Source organism: Mauremys mutica, chromosome 13, assembly GCF_020497125.1.
Source record: "Mauremys mutica isolate MM-2020 ecotype Southern chromosome 13, ASM2049712v1, whole genome shotgun sequence".
Lineage (NCBI taxonomy): Eukaryota > Metazoa > Chordata > Testudines > Geoemydidae > Mauremys > Mauremys mutica.
In genome coordinates this window covers 40,222,886-40,242,633 of record NC_059084.1, presented here as the reverse complement: position 1 = coordinate 40,242,633, position 19,748 = coordinate 40,222,886, and the positions used below count along the sequence as shown (strand labels likewise).

Below are 19,748 nucleotides of genomic sequence, written 5' to 3'. Positions count from 1 at the left end.
AAAATAACTTTAAATAAAATAAAAGACCTATCTTTTATAGTATTACCTACATACCTATCTACCTACCTACCTATCCCCACACACTCTGAAATACATCTGGTACTGACCAAGGTTCATGGTAGCAGTCAGAGCTAGATGGACCTACAGTCTGATCCTGTACTTCAGCACTTCCTATGTCATTATATTAAATGTTCATTTTCTCTTGTATACTTTAAGGCAACGAAGAATAAATTAGATGTTGGCCTGAGCTTTTGGAAGTCCTGAAAGAGGCGGAGTTTTCCTTTTTCACTGACGGAGGAATTTGAAATCACAGGGCATCTCACAGAGAAACAGGAAAGCAAAAATGGAAATATTTCATAAACACAAGGTATACCATTCCTCTTACATTTTGCAGTTTTGCTACCTATTGCTATTTGGAAATGCTGAAATGCTTCATCACATTTCATATTAAAGGTACATTCACAAACAGCTCATAAAGAGTTCATAAAGGATCAATAGATTTTTAAATAAATGGCTATTCAATTATTATAGGATCCAGCAGCTCAACAGATTATTTTAGTTATAGGGTATAAGCAATCATAATATATTTTACTGATGTGCTTATCACTGTCTATAATGCACACTGCTTCTGTCTTCAATGAGCTTATAACATCTATTAACCATTTACTAACTAATTATAATATGAAGGGTGACCAAACAATTTCATCTCCAGCTTTTTTTGTGCATTTTTTTCTGAAGTTCATGTGTTCCATTTATTCAATGACAATGCCACATTGAATTATAGAATATCAAGATTGGAAGGGACCTTAGGAGGTCATCTAGTCCAACCTCCTATTCAAAGCAGGACCAATCCCCAGACAAATTTTTACCCCAGTTCTCTAAATGGCCCCTTCAAGGATTGAGCTCACAATGCTGGGTTTAGCAGGCCAATGTGCAAACCACTGAGCTATCCCTCCCCCCATGCTTCTTTGTAGCTATTGTGGCAGAGTTCTGACCTTACCCCTGTGGATCCTGCACTTCTAGGCGGTTTATGGTAGGCTCAGTGGCTCACTGTGACCCTCCACGTAGCCCTTCTCTCTCTAGGGCCAGGGTTACAGTCTACTGAGCCCTTTTCGTCATAGGCCAGCAAGGAGGTTGGTGAGAAAAATCCCACAGTCTCTGTTGTCCCTGGGGGCTTATTTCAGAACAGTTTAGCCTCTTGTCCTGACAGGGGCCTGACTTCCCCTCCCAGGAGATGTTCCTGTAGTGGTGGGTTGGGGGGAACCCGGGCCCGCCCTCTACTCCGGCCCAGGGACCCTAATGGTAGCAGCTGTTGGCAGCCAACCTTTCACTGCCAGAGTTGCTACATTTCCCTGGGCCACTTCCCCACAGCTCTCCTGCTTCTCCCTTAGGGCTCCTTTACCGATGGTTTGAGGGTGTCTTCATTAACCAGCCCTTCAGCCGCACTTCCTCTCCTCTGGCTCCATGACTCTCTTCTGCCTGACTGGAGTGAGCCCTTTTTATAGTATCAGCAGGGCCTTAATTAGAGTCAGGTGGTCACATTAGCTTAATGGCCTCACCTGACTCTATGCAGGTTAATTAGAGTCAGGTGTTCTCATTAGCCTGGAGCAGCCCCTGCTCTGGTCAGTCAGGGAACAGAAAACTGTTAATCCAGTGGCCACTATATCTGCCTTCTGCTATTCTGCTGTACCCAATTGGCCTGGGTCTATCACACTATATACACCCGGTATAACACAAATTCAGATATAACACGGTAAAGCAGTGCTCCAGGGGGGCAGGGCTGCACACTCTGGTGGATGAAAGCAAGTTCGATATAATGAGGTTTCACCTATAATGCAGTAAGATTTTTTGGCTCCCAAGGACAGCATAATATCAAGGTAGAGGTGTAATACAGACTCGGGGCCAATCTTGCTATATTTGGTGGCCCCTAAAATACATCTTAAACTCTGAACAGTAGGGTTCATCGTGACCAATACTTATTTCCCATTTACCCTCTGTGATGGGGTGTATCAACCCTGCACCAGCAACACAGGAGTTAAAAAAACTGTTTTGGGCCCAAGAGGCTCCACCTCCTCATCCTTGATGGCTTCCAAAGAAGGGAGCACATAAAAGGAAGCAGCTTAGCTCACTCTGGGTTGGCTGAGGCTGGCTCAAGTGCTGGGAAGTGTTCTCAGCTGTTTTCATTGTAGTTGTAACTGTGTTGATCCTAGGATATTAGATTTTGAATGATTTCTTGCAACATGTGTTAACTCCTTATGCTTAACAAGCTGTTCCACCTTGTATTTAGCTGTGACACTCTGAGTACTGTTCCCAGATCTGGAAGGGCATTGTGGAACTTGAAAACTTGTCTCTCTCCTCAGCTGAAGTTGGTCCAATAAAAGATACCTCCTCACCCACTTTATCTCTCTTTTGCCTCACAGAGTTTCCCCCCTGTTGTTCCAGTGTAGGAGAGATGTGTGAAATCTTTCCAAACAGGCTTTGGGTTCCACCTGGAATACGCTTTAATGGATTGTCTGGATCTCTGTACATTGTCCATCCCTGACAGATTTTTGAGAGATGATACATCCTCGTGACATTTTTTTCCCCAGGGTGAAGGTAAGATCAGAATTTCCCATGAACTCTCAGAAGGGGAAAAATTAGGAACAAGTAACAGAAGAGTGCGGGTGAAGAAATGCCTGGATAGCCTTGGGATTCCCTGTAATCTGGTAGGAGTCTATAAATGTCTTATTGAATTATAGAGGAACATACAGAACATTGACAATGGTAACGATTACTTATGCAGAGCTGGTGAAAATGTGTTAATCAAAAAGTTGTAAGGGTTTTTTGTTTGTTTTCTGGGTTTTTTCAAAGCTTTTAGAATAAAACAAACTGAATCCAATGGGACATAAGTGAATGGCTAAAATTAAGTGCATGGTTAAGTGCTTTGCTGATTTGGGATGGACTTAAATACATGTTTAAATATATATGATGGAAAGAACAGGTACTGAAAAATGAAAAAAACATTTTTGTTTTCATTTATGTTGAATTTTTTCACAATGTTTTTAAAACTTCAAACCTGATTTTTTCTGTTTCCTAAAACCACATATATAGTGGTATTGAGGTCTCTCTCTCTCTCTCTCTCTCTCTCCCTGTATATGTGTATATATATATATATACACATCAGTTTTGATTCTTAAACAATGATTTTTTCCAGGTTTTGGAGAAACTCCTAAAATATCAATTAAAAAATTCCTTTTAAACAAAAAGGTGATTTTATCATCAAAATCCCCCCACAAAACAAAAGAAAACAACAAACCTGTTGAAATATTTTCCAGTAGTCCTGATAATTAACAGTATTCATGCTACATGGATTACATAATTCATACAAATGTCATATATTATAGCAGCTATTGGAGTTATTCTTGTAGATGAAGAGGTAAAATCAGGCCTCATTACTGAACTCAGGAAAGCTTGTGAGTAAAGTTACTCATGGAAGTTGTCTCATTTAAACCAGTGTAAATAAAGACACTTACATAGGTGAATGCTTATAGAATTGGGTCCTACAAGATATTCTTTTGAATTACATGATGCGGGTTATCCTAGGTGGGAATGGTATATGTTTGCAAATACCATGAAAGTAATTTAGACGAGCAATGATGGTTCTTCAGTTATCCCAGTTTATACATTGTCATCTCTTTTCCTTTCCTCAGGATGATGTGCCCAATATCGCCATCCTGGGAGCTGGTGGAGGTCTGCGTGCCATGATCGCCCTTCATGGAACCCTGCAGGAGCTACAAAAACATGGTCTCTTGGACACCATCATGTACTTGTGTGGGGTCTCAGGTTCAACTTGGTAGGTGCATGTCAAGAGTGAATGAAATTGTGTCCTTCTGTAGAACTGACAGCCAGGGGAAACTATTGCTATTGTTATTATTAACAAAAGACATGCTGAGTACTTCATAACCAATAGGAAAACACTGTCTGTCCAGTTCTTAAGGAAGTGAGAATACATGTGTTACCAGCACAATCTAGGGCACCCCACCCCATCTTTACCCTACCAAGGCTCAAGGCACAACCCAGTTAATTTAGTCACCCCACCCTTTCCCGGCATGGGCTCGGGGCATAAGGCACTCTCCCTTACCAGTCCTGGGCCCAGGACATAACCTTCTGGGGGTTCATGGGCTCTTTTACGAGTAAAAGAACCTTACACAGTAATATCCTTAACCTCTATTTATTAACAGTTACCAAAACAGAATATACGTGCAACACATACAATTCTCACTACTCCTAATAAGGCAGATAAACTTTACTCAATGGCCAATCAAGATTAGATCTTCCAGGGCTCCAGCTTCTGCACGGTATTTTTGCCAGGTGCTGAGGTCTGGCAGCTCTGATCTTGAGCTGTGTCCTGGAGTGAGGATTCAAAGAACTTCCCTTTGGATCTGAATTTATATAGTTAAAACTGGATTCTACTTAGCAATACCTTAATCAATCATTTTAAACTAAACAGTATTTTTCACCAATCCTAGCCCATTATGAAACAATTCTTTAACCAATCATACTCCAACACCTTAGCTGATTTAAATCTTGCAGAAATTATGTCTGCAATGGACAGAAACAATAAAATAATTACACAGGGACCATACAAACAATAGAGAAGTAGGAGCCATAAAGGCAAAACAATAGAACTATAGATTTAACCATCACAACTGTTGATAAGTGGTTTCTTTGCAAACAGAATACTATCAAACAAAGCTGTCTATAAACATCCTAAGATCTGTTTCTTTACCTGTTGATGGTGAGTACGATTAGGACAGGAGTGCCTTCTTAACAGCCTGATATTATATTGTTTTGATGCAAATTAGATGGGACGTGACTCCCTGCTTCTTAGCTCCTGGTGGCTGCTGTCCTCTTATGGCTGTTGCTTCTTACTGCAGAAAGGCCTTGGCCTACATACATTGCAATGTAAGTCCAGGCTAAAACTCAATACCTCTTCCATCTACCCACAAATCATGCAAATCCATAGTTTAGATTCAGGGTCCCAGGACTCCATGAGGGTAGAGGGTCTTAGCCTGAGTCAGGCCAGGACCCAGGGTTCAAGATCTATTGCTTTGCAGTGTAGACACAGTCCCATTGGACTCACTCTCTGGGAGTCAACCGAAGATGTCCCAAGGGATGACTTCCTTTTTCCTATTGACAGTCAAATTTTCCCATACTGCACCACAAACAAAGGGCTAATGCAGCCACATTTTGGGAGGACTCTAGAAAGTCTGGGATATGGGTGGCAGAATATGGTCCTGCATTGCAATGATAGAACGATGAGTGAGAATATTCTAATAAATAACTATGCAGATATTGAAATGGCTGTGGAAAATAGCCCACATCCTGTTCCCCTTACCATCTGTGTTTTGCCTCTGTAATAGGTGTATGTCATATCTCTACAAAAGTGGGGACTGGTCAGAGAAATTGCAGGCCTTGGAGGAAAGTATGTGTGCTAGACTTTCCAAATACACCTGGAGTGTCCCAAAGGCAACAAAAATGCTTCTCGAGGCAGCTAAAGATGAAAATTACTCCCTGACTGAGTTCTGGGCCTACACTGTGGTCTATGGAATGTTACATGACGTAGGTGAAAAACTTTCCTTTTTGTAACTTTCTAAGGTCCTTGTATGGCCCCAGTCACCAAAGTATCATGGCGCTTCATGATCTTTTAGTGTGTTTAGCCTCACTACATGTCTGTGAAGTGGAGAAGTGTACAGAGGGGAAACTGAGGCACCGAGCACCCAAAGGCCAGATTTTAAAGGTATCACCTTGTGGGATGAGCATGCAGGCACCTAGCACCCATTGATTTCAATGGGATTTAGGTGCCTACATGCTTCTGAAAATCCCACAGGGTACCTAATTACCTTTAAAAAACTGTCCCTGCTTGATTTGCTCAAGACCACATAAGGTCTATACTGCATTGTAAATATGGGTCTGTGGGACCCAGGATGGTGTACCTGGCATTTCCAAGCCTGGGCTGGAGTGTCCACACTGCAGTGTAAACCTGGGCTTAAAAGTTACATCTACACTGCAAAGAATAACCTGTGATGCTGAGTCTCAGGGCCGGGATCAATTGACTTGGTCTCATGGGGTTCAGGCTTCTGGGTTAAAAATAGTAACATAGGCCGGGGCTGGAGCTTGGGCTAGAGCTGGGCTCTGAAACCTGGTGATGGGGGGCGGGTCTCGGACCCTGGGCTCCAGCCCACAGGAGAATGTCTATACTGCTGTTTTTAGCCCCACCACCCAAGCCCCATCACCCAAGTCAATTGACCCCAGGCTCTAAGTCTTGATGCTGTGGGTTTCACTTTGCAGTGCAGATGTACCTACAGCTGCCGGACCTAGGTGTCACAGCCATGCTAATGTGGTCATATTGTACAACCCAACTTTCTGACTTGAGCCTGCGACTTGATTTGAGTCCACACAGCAAAACAAGAGGGCTTGGACCCGAGTCGCTGTGGGACACTGGCTCTGACCCACTCCTCAGTTAAAGACCTAAGACCTTGGGTCCTAAGTCCATGCTGAGCCAAGTCAACCTGATTTGTGTGTGCACAGAAATGGGTCTTGGGCTTACACATGAGTCAGACCCCGGGCTTAGTGTAGAGTGTAGACATACCCTCAGGGTGTCCTCAGGGGAAGTGGGGATTAAGTCTTAGGCTAATGGTTTGACCACTTAGTCATTGAGGAAGGTTTGGTCTCATAAAAAAATAAATGCTGAGTGGCTCCATTGAATTCTGCAGAGTTACTTGAGTTACTTCATGTAACTTGAGTTACTTCATACCCCTGCTGAGTGACTGAGGACCCACTCCACATCTGTCTAGCTATCATCCCAACATGTGGAAATGTGTTGGCTCCCTGAGCTCAGGCTTGGACTGAGCTGTCAGGGCAGGGACTATAAGCAATGTTACAATCATAGTTAAAAATTAGGAGTGTGTTTGTCTGAACCTATAAAATCTTGTCTTTACAGCTGGACAAGGGACATTTGTCTGAGCAGCAGAGTGCTTCTGAGAATGGAAATAATCCCTACCCCATCTATGCAGCAGTGGATGAGCGAAGTTTTTCCAAAGTAACTGAATACTCTCCAGGTAAATACAAACAAACAGATCTACAGGAAATGTCAGTGCAAAGAAGCCTGTCATTTATGTGGAAGCAAGGAAAGAATTAATAAGGATTTGAAGGGGATTTTAATGCATGTTAGTCAGTTAGCAAGAGTCAGGCCATACTGTGACCCTTATGACGTGAGATTTGTAGAAGCAAGATAATGTAAGACAGAGTGAACTGTGTGAAAGTATTACGACCTTGCAATGTGCAGTCTTGCTTTTTCTAGTAAGATAGCAGAAAAGCTTATGTATAAACAAAATGTATTTGTTGCTTTTTACTGTCTCCATGATTGTCTAAGCTTGTTTGTAAGAAAGGTATAAAGGCTTGATGTAATTGTTTACCAGTTGAGAGACCTGTCCAGGACCCTGTGTCCTATGGCACTCTCTCCCTCCATGGTAATTACTGGAGAAATAATAAAGTATTTAATTTTGCTGCACCCAAACAAAAAGCGAGAACTAAGTTTTTCTTCGACATTTATTTCATCTACATGCAACTCCTCGTGGCAGCAGAGATGTAAAGGTTGTCTTTAGAGCTGATTGAAAATGAAAAAACAAATTGTGAAAAAAAATTCCAAAAAATTAAATTGTTTTTGTTCAGCAGGATTATTAATGGGCCCCTTTTTCAGACTGCATGACATTTTCTGCGATATTTGTTTCCTTTGTTTCCCCTAGAAATTTTATCAAAAACATATTTTAATTTGATTTTCTTTAGCAAAAACCTTGATTTTCTGTAAGAAAAGAATAAGTGAAACAAAACCTTAAAAAAAACTTAAAATATCAGTAAAACTATGGCAGAAATTTTCACAAAACATGGAAAATCCAGGTAACACCTACTACTGCTGAGAATAAGTTTTGTTCATACAAAAACCTTTTTTGAGAAAAATTCAAACTCTCTATTGTTTTCTTTTTCCCTTTGTCCTAGTTTAGTATTTAGGTGGATATACACTATATTTATTATCTTATTTGCTTATTTAGATTTAACAATATAAAATTATGCATCTTGAATCATCTAGGAAGCTAACATCATTAATAACACAATAAAATTCCTGGAGCATGAAAGAATAATTTCACAAGAAACTCACCAGCCATCACGCCATTCACTTTTACCTATAACTTGAGCTGATCAAAAATAATCCACCAAAGAAAAAACTTTCCATGAGTATAGGTCAGTTTTGACCCCAAGAAAACAATTTAGAAAAATACCAAAATGAAGCCTTTCAATTTTTAGTTTCAAGAAGACATTTTGCTTCAAAATTATTTTTACTTTAGGTTTTATAAAAAATAAATTAACATGAAATAAAAAGTCAAAATCATAATGAAACTTTTTTGATTGACCAAACTAAAATTGTCTTGAACACTTCTTTTTGCAGGGAATTTTTTGTTTTGTTTTCATTCCAATTCAGAACAAAACCAAATTTCACAAATATGGAGTTTCCCTCCAAATGGGAAATAACAGCTTCTGCACAGCCCTAGATGTGCCAAGAATTTCTCTTATAATTTGTATGTGGTTTAGAACCAGGTGGTAGTTCACACATTTTGGGAAGGTGCTAAGGGACTAAGATGCGGTGAGAACCAACTGAAGGAATTGTCGATGAATTAGGGGATCACATGGGCTTTCTGGAACACTGAGAGAACTCTGCATGATGGACCATCTTGAAAATAGCATGAAGTTGATAATGGGAGAAGGTAAGGTAGGAGGTGAGGAGTTAGGGAATTCAATGGTGGAGCAAAGAGGATGATCAAGTCAAGCTGGGAGAAATATTTTCAATAAATTGTTTTTTTCACTAAAAATGCATTTTCAGACCCCTTTTTGTTAAATTCAAATATAATGAATAGTTTCAATTGGGGAAATAAATTGTAAGTGTAAAACATTTTGTTTTTACTGTTTGATTTCAAATGGTCTTTTAATTTCAAATGTGGTCATTAAGAAAAGTGAAAACCGATTAATCAAGGATGTTTTGTGGGAATTAAAATGAATAAAACAAAACAAAGTTTCATTTTCTGTCAACTCAAACCAGTTTATTTATGTACTTTTTAATTTGGTGAAAAATTAGGGTATTTTTTCAGTTCGAATCAAACTGGATGTTTCTCCAGAGTTTTTGGTTCTGCCACTGAATTAAAAAATTACATTATTTGCCCAGCTTTAGTGGTAAGAAGTCTGAGCTGAGACACAAATGGTGTGGGGTTGTAGTTGGAGCTGGATGGTGAGGACCAACAGCTTCATACAGAATGTGAATAGGAGTCAAGGATGGATGTGAAGATGTGACAACATGGATGGACATTTTTTTTTATTAATGTAGACATTGTTTGAAGCACGCTCACATTCCCCTGAATTATGGATATTTCACGCAACCCTTTCCGGCTGATTCATCTGCCACCTCAAAACTGTTGCTGGGCTTTGTTTCCAAACTCTTTATTTTTATTTTTCAGCAACCTGGTTTGAGTTCACCCCCCATGAAGCCAGTTTCCTTGGCTATGGAGCAAGTGTACCCATGGAATACTTTGGAAGTGAATACAAGAATGGGGAGCTAAAGAAGCAGAAAGAAGAGAAAAATATGAGTTACCTACAAGGTGAATGATCATGCCCCTGTTTCTTAGCAGATGGAGACAACTGAGGCTGGTTAGATGCATAGATATCAGAAGTAAACCATGGAACTCTAAAATGGAGAAATATTTACATATATTAGAGTGCTTTTATGTAGATAGCTGAGTGGGGTAAAAACATCAAAATTACATTTTTTCACAAAACAAAAATAAAAAAAAAAGTTTTGGTTCAAGTGTGAAGAAAATACCTTGATCAACCCTAAGTAGAACCTATGTAAGTAAACAGAGTCAAATCCTTTTATACTCTTTTCCTTCTTGTTTTCAGGTTTGTGGGGAAGTGCCATTGGCAGCAAAACAGAAAATGAAAAAGTCATAAAAGGTATGCCAGTTTCTGTCCTCATAGCACACTGGGTCAGAGCTCAGGTCCTCAACCTTGTGCTGGATGGGACTCTCTAGAGTGAAGTCTTCTTTATCAACTCCAGAACAAGCTTCCTGCACTGCTCTAAAATAACCCAGGTGTAAGGACTTTAACAGCACACAGCAAACTGCATCTCTGTGTGTGTGCTTCTGAAGGTGAGGGTGTTTCATGTTCTGCAGACTTTTTTTATTTAGCTATTTATTCTATTTTAGGTTCTATCAAAGGTTTTTAGACTGGCTGTTTTTAATTTTTATTAGAGGAAATCAGAAAACCACAATTTTCTGTGGGAAAAAGTGCCCAACTTTTCTAGTTGGAAAATAGTAAAATAAGTGTGAAAAATTGGGATTTACTCCACTTTTCTCCTATCTTTTTATATTTCTCTACCTGCTACTTTCCCCAGTGAGTTAAAAAAAAGAGGACAAGAAGTACAAAAGGAAGAGAGAGATTGTAAAATGCAGTGAAAATTCAAACACCAAACATAGAAAAATGAAAAAATTTTGGTTTCTAAAAAATGAAATAAAGTGTCATCTTACATTGTTTTTTCTTTGTTTGTTTCCTTTTATAGTTTCCTACTGGAATTTTTTTTTTTTAAAAGGTCAAAACTGATATTTAATGGAAGTTTTCAACTCTGATGAAGCCACATTTCAGACAGGAAAAAATGTTGGTCAAAACACTTATATCAGCTCTAGTTTTATATATTTAAAAAGCCCGTAATAAGTCAATATGTCAAGTGGGAAGTAATAGGTCAAGATGATGGTCTGAGTCATATGGGCAGACAGAAAAGGATACATAAGCCACTCCCACTCCAAGTGTCACTTTGTCCCCCTTTAGTTCAATCACAAATAGAAGTGACATCAACTTCTGTAACTGGGAATGGTTGGGTCATTACACTAATTGAATCTATTTCCCTATGTTAAGTTCTCCTCACACCTTCTATGGGCCATCTTAATTATGACTTCAAAACGTTTTTTTTCCTCCTGCTGATGATAGCTCATCTCAATTGATTAGACTCTTCCTGTTGGTATGCATACTTCCACCTTTTCATGTTCTCTGTATGTATAAATATCTCCTGTCTGTGTGTTCCATTCTATGCATCCGAAGAAGTGAGCTGCAGCTCACGAAAGCTCATGCTAAAATAAATTTGTTAGTCTTTAAGGTGCCACAAGTACTCCTGTCAACTTCTGTAAGTGTCCCTGGCACTTCTAGAGGTGACACAGCAGGACACTAAGCAGGTGGTCAACATGGGATAATGATAAGCTAGAGATTTAGTGACAAGATTGGTGGCGAGTAGACAGAAACAGATGTGGTATAATTTCATCAATATATTTTTTCCTAAATCATTGCGATCTAAAAGACTGAATTATTGTCAATGTATTGTGAAATAACTGACTTGTCTAACTGATGTTTTTTTTTCAGATATATTCTTTGGCTTCTTTAAGGGAGAAAAAGAATCATATTCACCATCTAAAGAAGGTAGGTCATTATAGTCCGTGGTCACTCCAATTACTTACCAAATGTGCCTACTGCTGATGTCTATAAAGGGTCATTCCTTTCCCCTCCCTCGGGGGAAAAAATACTGGTTATTCACTGAAATACCAGAAATAAAAATATTTCATTAACAATTTTCTAAAAAAAATATTTTTTTTTATCAAAACCATAACAAATTGACAGGAAAAAAATCAGTTTTCTTACTCTAGTCACTCATGAAAACAATGAAAAAATTCAACCTGCTGAAATTTTATTTGGTTTACTTTTGGTTTTGGTTGAAAAACTATTTCAGGTAAAAAAAATTAGATTTCCTCTAATTTCTACAAATTTTGTTCCTTATGAAACTTGAAAATATTGACTTGACCATGATCTTTGTAACCTGAATGTTGCTTCCTAGTTGGTTATGTGATTGTCCATGGGTATATGAAATGATTGATAATCCTAATGACATTTTCAGGTTGTCCGGAAGGAATAGTCAAGGGATTTCCAGTACCCACCACTGAACCTGAAGCTGGTAAGTATATATATATATATATAAGGCTGCCTGTTTTGTCATTAGCCAATAGTTGGGGCCTTCAGGGCCATGTTGTTAGGGGTGGAATAGATGATACAAGTCAGGTACAACTTTATTTACAAAAAAAAAAATGTACAGTAAATCATGTCTCCCTGAACAGAGTAGGACCAATAAAACCAGCAGTTTCCTTGCTCAGAAATCCCCATGTCTGCAACTCAAAGAGCTCTGTGCCCAAGGAGCTCAATCTCTGTGCTTCCTTTTCACAGTCACTCTCACAACTCCATCTCTTGGCTTTCTCCTCTGTGATACCCAGCCTTCAATGAATATTGCAGCCTCTGAATCTGCAACCATATTTTGTAAATATAGTAATGTTTATTTATGGAATTCATTATAGCGCTAATCAACAAACTAGACCATGTCATACATGTTTGCGCATGTGTGTGTGTGTGTGTGAGAGAGAGAGAGAGAGAATAGCTTTTTGATTAAATGGAATTATTTTAAATATATAAAATTTCTGTTTTCATTGAAATTTGGGGGATTTTCATAATAATGTCGCTAACAACCCAAACTCCTCACACCCTTATTTTGCAGCTAAAAATAGTTTTGACAGAAAACTTTCCAAAAGCGAGCTGATGTGGCCATATTGCAAGACAACGGGGAAGATGACATTAGGGGTAGAATCTGGACTGACCAGAAGGGGATTAATGAATGTTTTTGTGAAACAATAGGGGAAGAGGCTGCAGTAGTTAAGAAGGGAAATAATAAAGTCTGGACACTGAATATAGCTATGTGGATACACAGGAAGGGATAATTTTTTGATAAGATGAAAAGAGAAAAAAAACTGTGGAAGGAGAGAGAAGAATCTATCTTGAGGTATTTCAGCTAACAACTTTGTCCTTGGGCTATTGGAGAATATCTTCATTGTTATATGTGTGTTGTTTCTTAGGCCTTGTCTACACTACTACAGTTGTTACAATGGCACAGCTATGGTGCTGCAGTTGTGTCACCATAGTGCTGTCTTGTCAATACTTCCTGCAGTGATGGAAGGGGTTTTTCCATCATTGTAGTTAGTCTACCCCCCTTGAGAGGACGTAGCTAGACTAATTCTTCCATCAAACTACCTGTATCTATACTGGAGCTTAGGTCGGCTTTACTACATCTCTCAGGGGTGTGAATTTTTCACCCTTTTGAATGAAGTAGCTAAATTGACCTACATTTTCAGTTTAAACCAGCTCTTAGATATTTGTGTTATTGTTTGTGGCTGCGTGAAATGACTAGAAATCCTTATGACATTTTCAGGTGATATGGAAGGCTCATTGCACAGTGAGCCAGCAGGAGCTTCACCAGGAGGTTTTTCACCAGGTAGGTATATATAATCTTGGATCTTTTGCTCTGACCCTATATCTGTAACTGCTTTTATGTTCATAGCATTCAAATAGAGAAGTTGGATAAAAACATTAAATACTCTTGCTAGAAGGTTGCAGTGTAATATTACTTTATTTAAAAAAAAAAGTACATTAATACTCAGGAAATAAAAAAAGAGAGAGAAAAAGCAGTCTTCCCCCTAAGACAGAGAGGCAAAACTCTCCCCACCTTGACCTAGGCTGGCTTTATTCAGAATGACTGCTTAAAAACCTAGATCACATGTCTCCCTTACAGCCCCATAGCCTACAAGTCTAATCAGGAAACCCCTCACAAGTAAAGTGATTGCTAACACATTTTCAGACTAGCACCACTGCACTGACAGCTGTGGAATTGCTTCTGATCTACTCCTGCTTGAGAAGATAATCATATTCAGATTGTTAATGACATAGTCTCATGAGTAATTCTCATGTTCTCTCTTTTCTGAGTGTGTGCTCAGGACTAAAGCCTCTGCGGAAGCTCCTGTTTCTTAAATAATATGGCAACTCTTTGATGGTCACCACCAAAGTATCTGAGAAGCTTTCAAAAATTCAGGATGGGGAACTGAGGTTCAATGAGAAATAAAGTGGGGAAATTCAAAGGAATCTCAGCAAGTTAAAATTGATATTCTGTGGGATATGAGTGTTTAATACCTTACAAATCCCAGCCCAAGTGACTTCTCAAATATCACCTAGACATTTTTTGGCAAAGCCAGGAGTAGAACTGCCTTGAATTGATTCCCAATCCATTGCCTGAAATTGATACTTGAATACTGTGTCTGATTCTGGTCTCCATATTTGAAAATGGGACATTGAGACATTGAAGATAAATGCAGAAATGTGTCACAGAAATGATGCCAAGTCTTATACAGTGAGAAATTTAAGAAGCTCAGTCTGTTTAATATATGAAAAAGAAGTCCAAGAGGTGATTAGATTATGGTGTTTAAATACCTTCACAGTGACAAAATACAGGCATACTCTCGAATATACCAGGGAAAGGCATAAAAAGAAGCAATGTCAGGAAGTTAAAGGTGGACAAATCAAAGTGAGAAATAAGGCACACATATTAATGATGAGGGTGATTAACCATTGGAACAAACTCCCAAGGGAAGTGGTGGAATCTCTGTCTCTTTGACTTCAAAGCCTGATTGGATGCCTTTCTGGAAGACATACTTTACTTAAACACAAGTTGACAGGCTTGGTGAAAGTAACTGGATGAAATTGTGTGGCCCATGCTATACAATAGATCAGACAAGATGACCTAATGGTCCCTTCTGGCTTTAAACCTACATATCAATCTGTCCAATGAATACTGCAGCTTATAGGATTTTGGCATTCTGTAGTTATATGCTATTCTCTGCAACAGTGGCATACATTGTTGAAGAGGAAGTCATTGCAGTTACTATAGATTTACCCATCAGTAAACGAGGGAAGAATCTAGCTTACTGCATTTTGCCAAGATCTCTGGAGGTCATGTATTCTAGTCTTTCAGAGCAAACAATAATTCTCACCCTCATCGTCTCTAGGTGACACATCTAAATCTGTATGAACACAGTTCCTGATGGGTCCTTGGACCAAATATTCACAGCCCACTCCCAGAGCTTTAAAGTCCAATGTTTTGTAGAGATTCCCTGTCCCGTGTGGCAGCTACCACTGAGTAACTGTGAATTCCTGGAAATAAAAAGAGACTCCTTCTCTGCAGGGAGGTGGAATTTTCATTGTACTCCCAAAATATTTAGCAACAGCTTTCATTGCACACATATTATGTGCAATCACAAAGCACATGGCAGGAGTGCTGTAAGCAAGGTGCAAGAAGTAATATTTCCACTCTACTCAGCACTGATAAGGCCTCAGCTGGAGCACTGTGTCCAGTTCTGGGCAGCAAACTTCAGGAAAGATATGGACAAATGGAGAAAGTCCAGAGGAGAGCAACACACATAATTAAAGATCTAGAAAATAGGACCTATGAGGAAAGATTTTAAAAGTTCACTTTATTTACTCTGGAGAAGAGAAGACTGGGGAGGTCATGACAACAGTTTTCAATTCGTAAAAGTTTGTTATCAAGAGGTAGGTGATAAATTGTTCTCCTTAACCACTGAGGACAGGACAAGAAGCATTGTGATTAAATTGCAGCAAGGGAGATTTAGGCTAGATATTAGGAAAAACTTCCTGTGAGGGTAGTGAAGCACAAGCATAAATTCTCTAGGGAGGTTGTGGAATCTCTGACACAGGAAGTTTTTAAGAACAGATTAGACAAACACCTTCAGGGATGGTGTAGATAATACTTTGTCCTGCCTCAGTGCACAGAACTGGACTGGATGAGCTATTGAGGCTCCTTCCTGTCCTACATTTCTACGATTCTATGTAAGTAGCCATGGCTAAATTAGTCGTAGTTTGGCTTCCTAGTAGAGCCAGAGTAGTAGAGGAGACAAACAAAACAAACGTGGAGACTCTTGAAACTGAAATGAAACCTCCCTCCACAAGGGCCAAAGTTCAGTGTTGTTTTTTTTCAAGATCCATCTACATCACAAAGCTTTGCCATGGAATTAGGGAATGTTCCCAGAACTGATGAGTATGATTTTCACAAGTTATTTCCAAAGAGCTCTCAGTGAGCACAATGTGGATCTAGAGAATAAGAGACAAACATTCCTTTGTCCCTTCAACTTGCCTCTGTCAGGGTGAGACTTTAGTGAATATCATTCACAGTGGCTGGGTTTTCAAAAGATACTAAGAGAATTAGGTACCCACTTGTAAACTGCGTCGCCTGGCGTACCACCGCTAGAGGCGGTGGTGAGCTACTTCCCCCCTGGCCGGCTTGAGCCCCGGCCAGTCTCGGGAGAACCCGGGGCAGGGGGAACACCGGCAAACGGCAGCGGCGCGTCCCTCAGGCAGGGGAGCGCCGGCAAGAGTCTGTAGCGCGCCCCTCAGGCAGGGGAGCGCCGGCAAGAGTCTGTAGCGCGCCCCTCAGGCAGGGGAGCGCCGGCAAGAGTCGGTAGTGCTGTCGGGGCCCGGTTCCTGAGGTGGACTGGCCGGGTAGGGGAACACAGGCCCACCCTACACCTCTGCGTTCCAGCCCAGGGCCCTGACCGGGGCGAGACGAGGGTCCCGCCGCTGGGTTAGCGGGGGTCTGTCCGCAACGTAGACTCACCGCAGTGTCGCTCTGTCCCTGGGCTACTTCCTACCCGATTGCGCGTCCCTCTGGTCCCTCCAGTTCCTCCGGGTAGACCGCTGCTGGCAGCTCAAGCTCTCCCCCTGGCTCTGGCTCCTCCAGTTTGTCTGAGTACTCGGCGGCAGGCAGTCCTGGTAGGCCCAGTCCTTCCTCCAGCTCAGGTTTCCCCTGATCCAGGGCCTCCCCTGGTGTGGCAGCAGGGTCTGAAGGGAGCAGCATGCAGTCTGCATCTGCCTCCCTCCCTGGTGCTGCCCTGACTGAGCTGAGGGCCCCGCCCTTTGTACTTCCTGTTCCACCCCTCCCCTTCCGGGGGGTGGAGCAAGCTTGGCCTGGCCCCGCCCACTCAGGTTGAGAGAGTGGCTTTTTACCCTCAGGCTCGGAGGGAAGCCACCCTGGCTCCCTACACCACTTCCCATTGGGATTAAATGATATTTGAGCACCTAACTCCCTTAGGTTCTTTAAAAATCAAAACTGGTGACTATAGTTTCATTATCTTTATCTGGATTCTTGCCTAGGTGATTGCATTATTGTCAATGAGAGTGTGCAGTGACCTATAACCCAAATCTATTTTTCAGATACTAAGAATAAGTCAACTACTGAAAATATTAAAGGCGGAGTAGGTAAGTCATTTTAATCCCCTGTGGATTGAGTTTGAATCTCCTCTTGTACACTGGCTGCATGAGGAGATATTTGCATCTCTGTGAGGAGAGACTCAGGCTCAATGAACTGTTCAGTTAAACAAATCCCTCGACTCTTGTTCACCCATTCTCATGAATAATAATTCTCATGTTGTCATTTTTTGACAAATGTCTGCTCAGCACAGAGCTGTTGTGGACTAGCCCTGTTTATGTGTAGGGATTTCTGTTGTACCCCTTATGAAAGTTTCTGAGCCCCTTCACCCATATCAATGAATGTGTTTTCAAAAGGTCAGAGAATAAGCCCTGTTAACTTTCGGTGGGACTTTGCTCCTATGTCACATAGCACCAGATTTCAAAGATATTTAGGTGCCTAGTGTGATTTTCAAAAGCACTTAGGCATCTAAAAGTCATTTTGTGTTGACCAAAATGTTTAGATTGACTCAAAATTATCATTATAAGCAGGCTGTGTTTGGATTTTGGGTGTTTAACAATTTAAGGTTGTGTTTCCTCAGCTCAAACCAATTCTAATGGGAGTTGAGGGAACTCAGCACTAGAAGGGGGTGAAAATTTTCAGCTCAATTTTCTTTCCTAAAAAATGCACATTTGGGTCAGCGATAATATTTCATGAATTTGCATCAAATTTCCAGAACTGTTTATTTTATAACAAAAATAAATCAGAAAAAAACCCCAAATATTTCATACTGAAATTTTCAAAGTGAAATGTTTTGATTTTTCAGTTTAAAACAATTTTAAAAAATGGTTCAATTTCACTTAAAATAACTTTTAGAACTCTCTCTCTCTCTCTCTCTCTCTCTCTCTCTCTCTCTCTCTCTCTTTCTTTTCATTCTGAGTAAAGCCAAACATTTTATTCTACCTAAAATGAAATTTTTTTGTTTACTTTCTCTTTTCACTGTTTTTTTTTTAAATTTTCATTTGGGATTTTTAAATTATAATTGTTTGCTCGATAGTGGAACCAAAAAATCAGTTATTTGCACAGTTCAAATCAGCAGCTAAAGGAACTGAGCCACATATTTTACATAATGAAATATAGGAAATGATTTATATTGCCATCAGGTGTTCTGTGCAGGGGAGAACTTGACAGCTGAAACATCTCACCTAGAGGAGAGGGATAGCTCAGTGGTTTGAGCATTGGTCTGATAAACCCAACATTGTGAGTTCAACCCTTGAGAAGGCCCCTTAGGGATCTGCAGCTGAAATCAGTACTTGGTCCTGTTAGTGAGGGTAGGGGGCTGGACTCCATGACCTTTAAAGTTCCTTCCAGTTGTAGGAGATAGGTATATCTAAAAATATTTATTATACAAGCATATGGGGGTCATTATGTGGCACAATGGGGGAATCCAGGATTCTGAGAATACCACAGCTTCTGTCTTTCTCAGTAACAAATGCCCTTTATTTCCTTGCAATCAGCTTTGCTTTTTAATTTTTGTTCTATATACAAGACACACTGGTATTTTTCCCACAGCTGCTTGTCTGCACTAGCAAATAAGAGATAAGAAAATCTCTGCTGATTTTCAGATGTTCCTGTATATATTTATATATTTATATCTGATATTTGAATTCTGGTTTGTGCCCTCTCACAGGCTCAGTGGTGGATTTCGCTAGAATGTGGCAAAAAACCACTCATGGTCTCTTGACCTGGAAATGGGGAACGAATAATAACTTTCTTTACAAATGTTGTAAGTAAAATATGGGATACTGACTCTGTGGTGTGGATGTCCCGTTTTGACAGTAAATACATCCCACAGAAACATGAGAAAGGGTTGTCTTCCTATACAGTATTTTTAAGGTTGGAAGAATTAAATTTTTATTTTTAAATTTTGATAGACGGTGTCAATGCTTACTGTAAGCATTTTGGATTTTTTTATTTAAATTTTCAGTTGCATGAAAATATAGATTTTAAGCATTTTTAATTCTTATCAATTTAAATCCTAGCAGCTGATGAAAATTAAGAGGATAATCAAATGAATATTTAATGACAGTAGACACAGAGATTCAAAAATTTAAATCTTTAAAAGCCATTAAAACACAAATTGTCAACATCATATGTCAAAATATACAAACTTAATATCCTTAAATCAACTAATCATACCGGTTTTTAATATTCATTCACTAGTCTATTTTATAACTACTCTAATTTAAATTCTCAAGAAGCATTTTTCTTATTTTGCTGATCAGTAAATTTTGATTATCAGTGGAAACAGTTTTTTTATTGGTTTATGTAGAGCAGGGGTCGGCAACCTCTGGCATGTGGCTCACCAGGGTAAGCACCCTGGCAGGCCGGGACAGTTTGTTTACCTGCCGCGATGGCAGGTTCGGCCGATCGTGGCTCCCACTGGCCGCAGTTTGCCACTCCAGGCCAATGGGGGTAGTGGGAAGCGGCACGGGCCGAGAGATGTTCTGGCCATGGCTTCCCACCGTCCCCATTGGCCTGGAGCGGTGAA

At 40.1% G+C, this 19,748-nt stretch overlaps 1 protein-coding gene across 2 annotated transcripts in view; it reads left to right on the top strand.

The window, feature by feature from the left end:
• The window catches only part of LOC123348732 (cytosolic phospholipase A2 gamma-like), a 34,915-nt gene that overhangs the window by 10,421 nt on the left and 4,746 nt on the right, over positions 1-19,748 (top strand). For both annotated transcript variants that reach the window (XM_044986351.1, XM_044986350.1), the window contains exons 2-13: positions 217-367; positions 2,589-2,705; positions 3,690-3,832; positions 5,403-5,601; positions 6,983-7,100; positions 9,546-9,686; positions 9,985-10,038; positions 11,494-11,550; positions 12,023-12,079; positions 13,379-13,441; positions 17,224-17,268; positions 18,888-18,983. In XM_044986351.1, coding sequence (XP_044842286.1) covers positions 344-367; positions 2,589-2,705; positions 3,690-3,832; positions 5,403-5,601; positions 6,983-7,100; positions 9,546-9,686; positions 9,985-10,038; positions 11,494-11,550; positions 12,023-12,079; positions 13,379-13,441; positions 17,224-17,268; positions 18,888-18,983 — 1,114 coding nt within the window. In that variant the 5' untranslated portion in view covers positions 217-343. The remainder of the gene's footprint in view (positions 1-216; positions 368-2,588; positions 2,706-3,689; positions 3,833-5,402; positions 5,602-6,982; positions 7,101-9,545; positions 9,687-9,984; positions 10,039-11,493; positions 11,551-12,022; positions 12,080-13,378; positions 13,442-17,223; positions 17,269-18,887; positions 18,984-19,748) is intronic.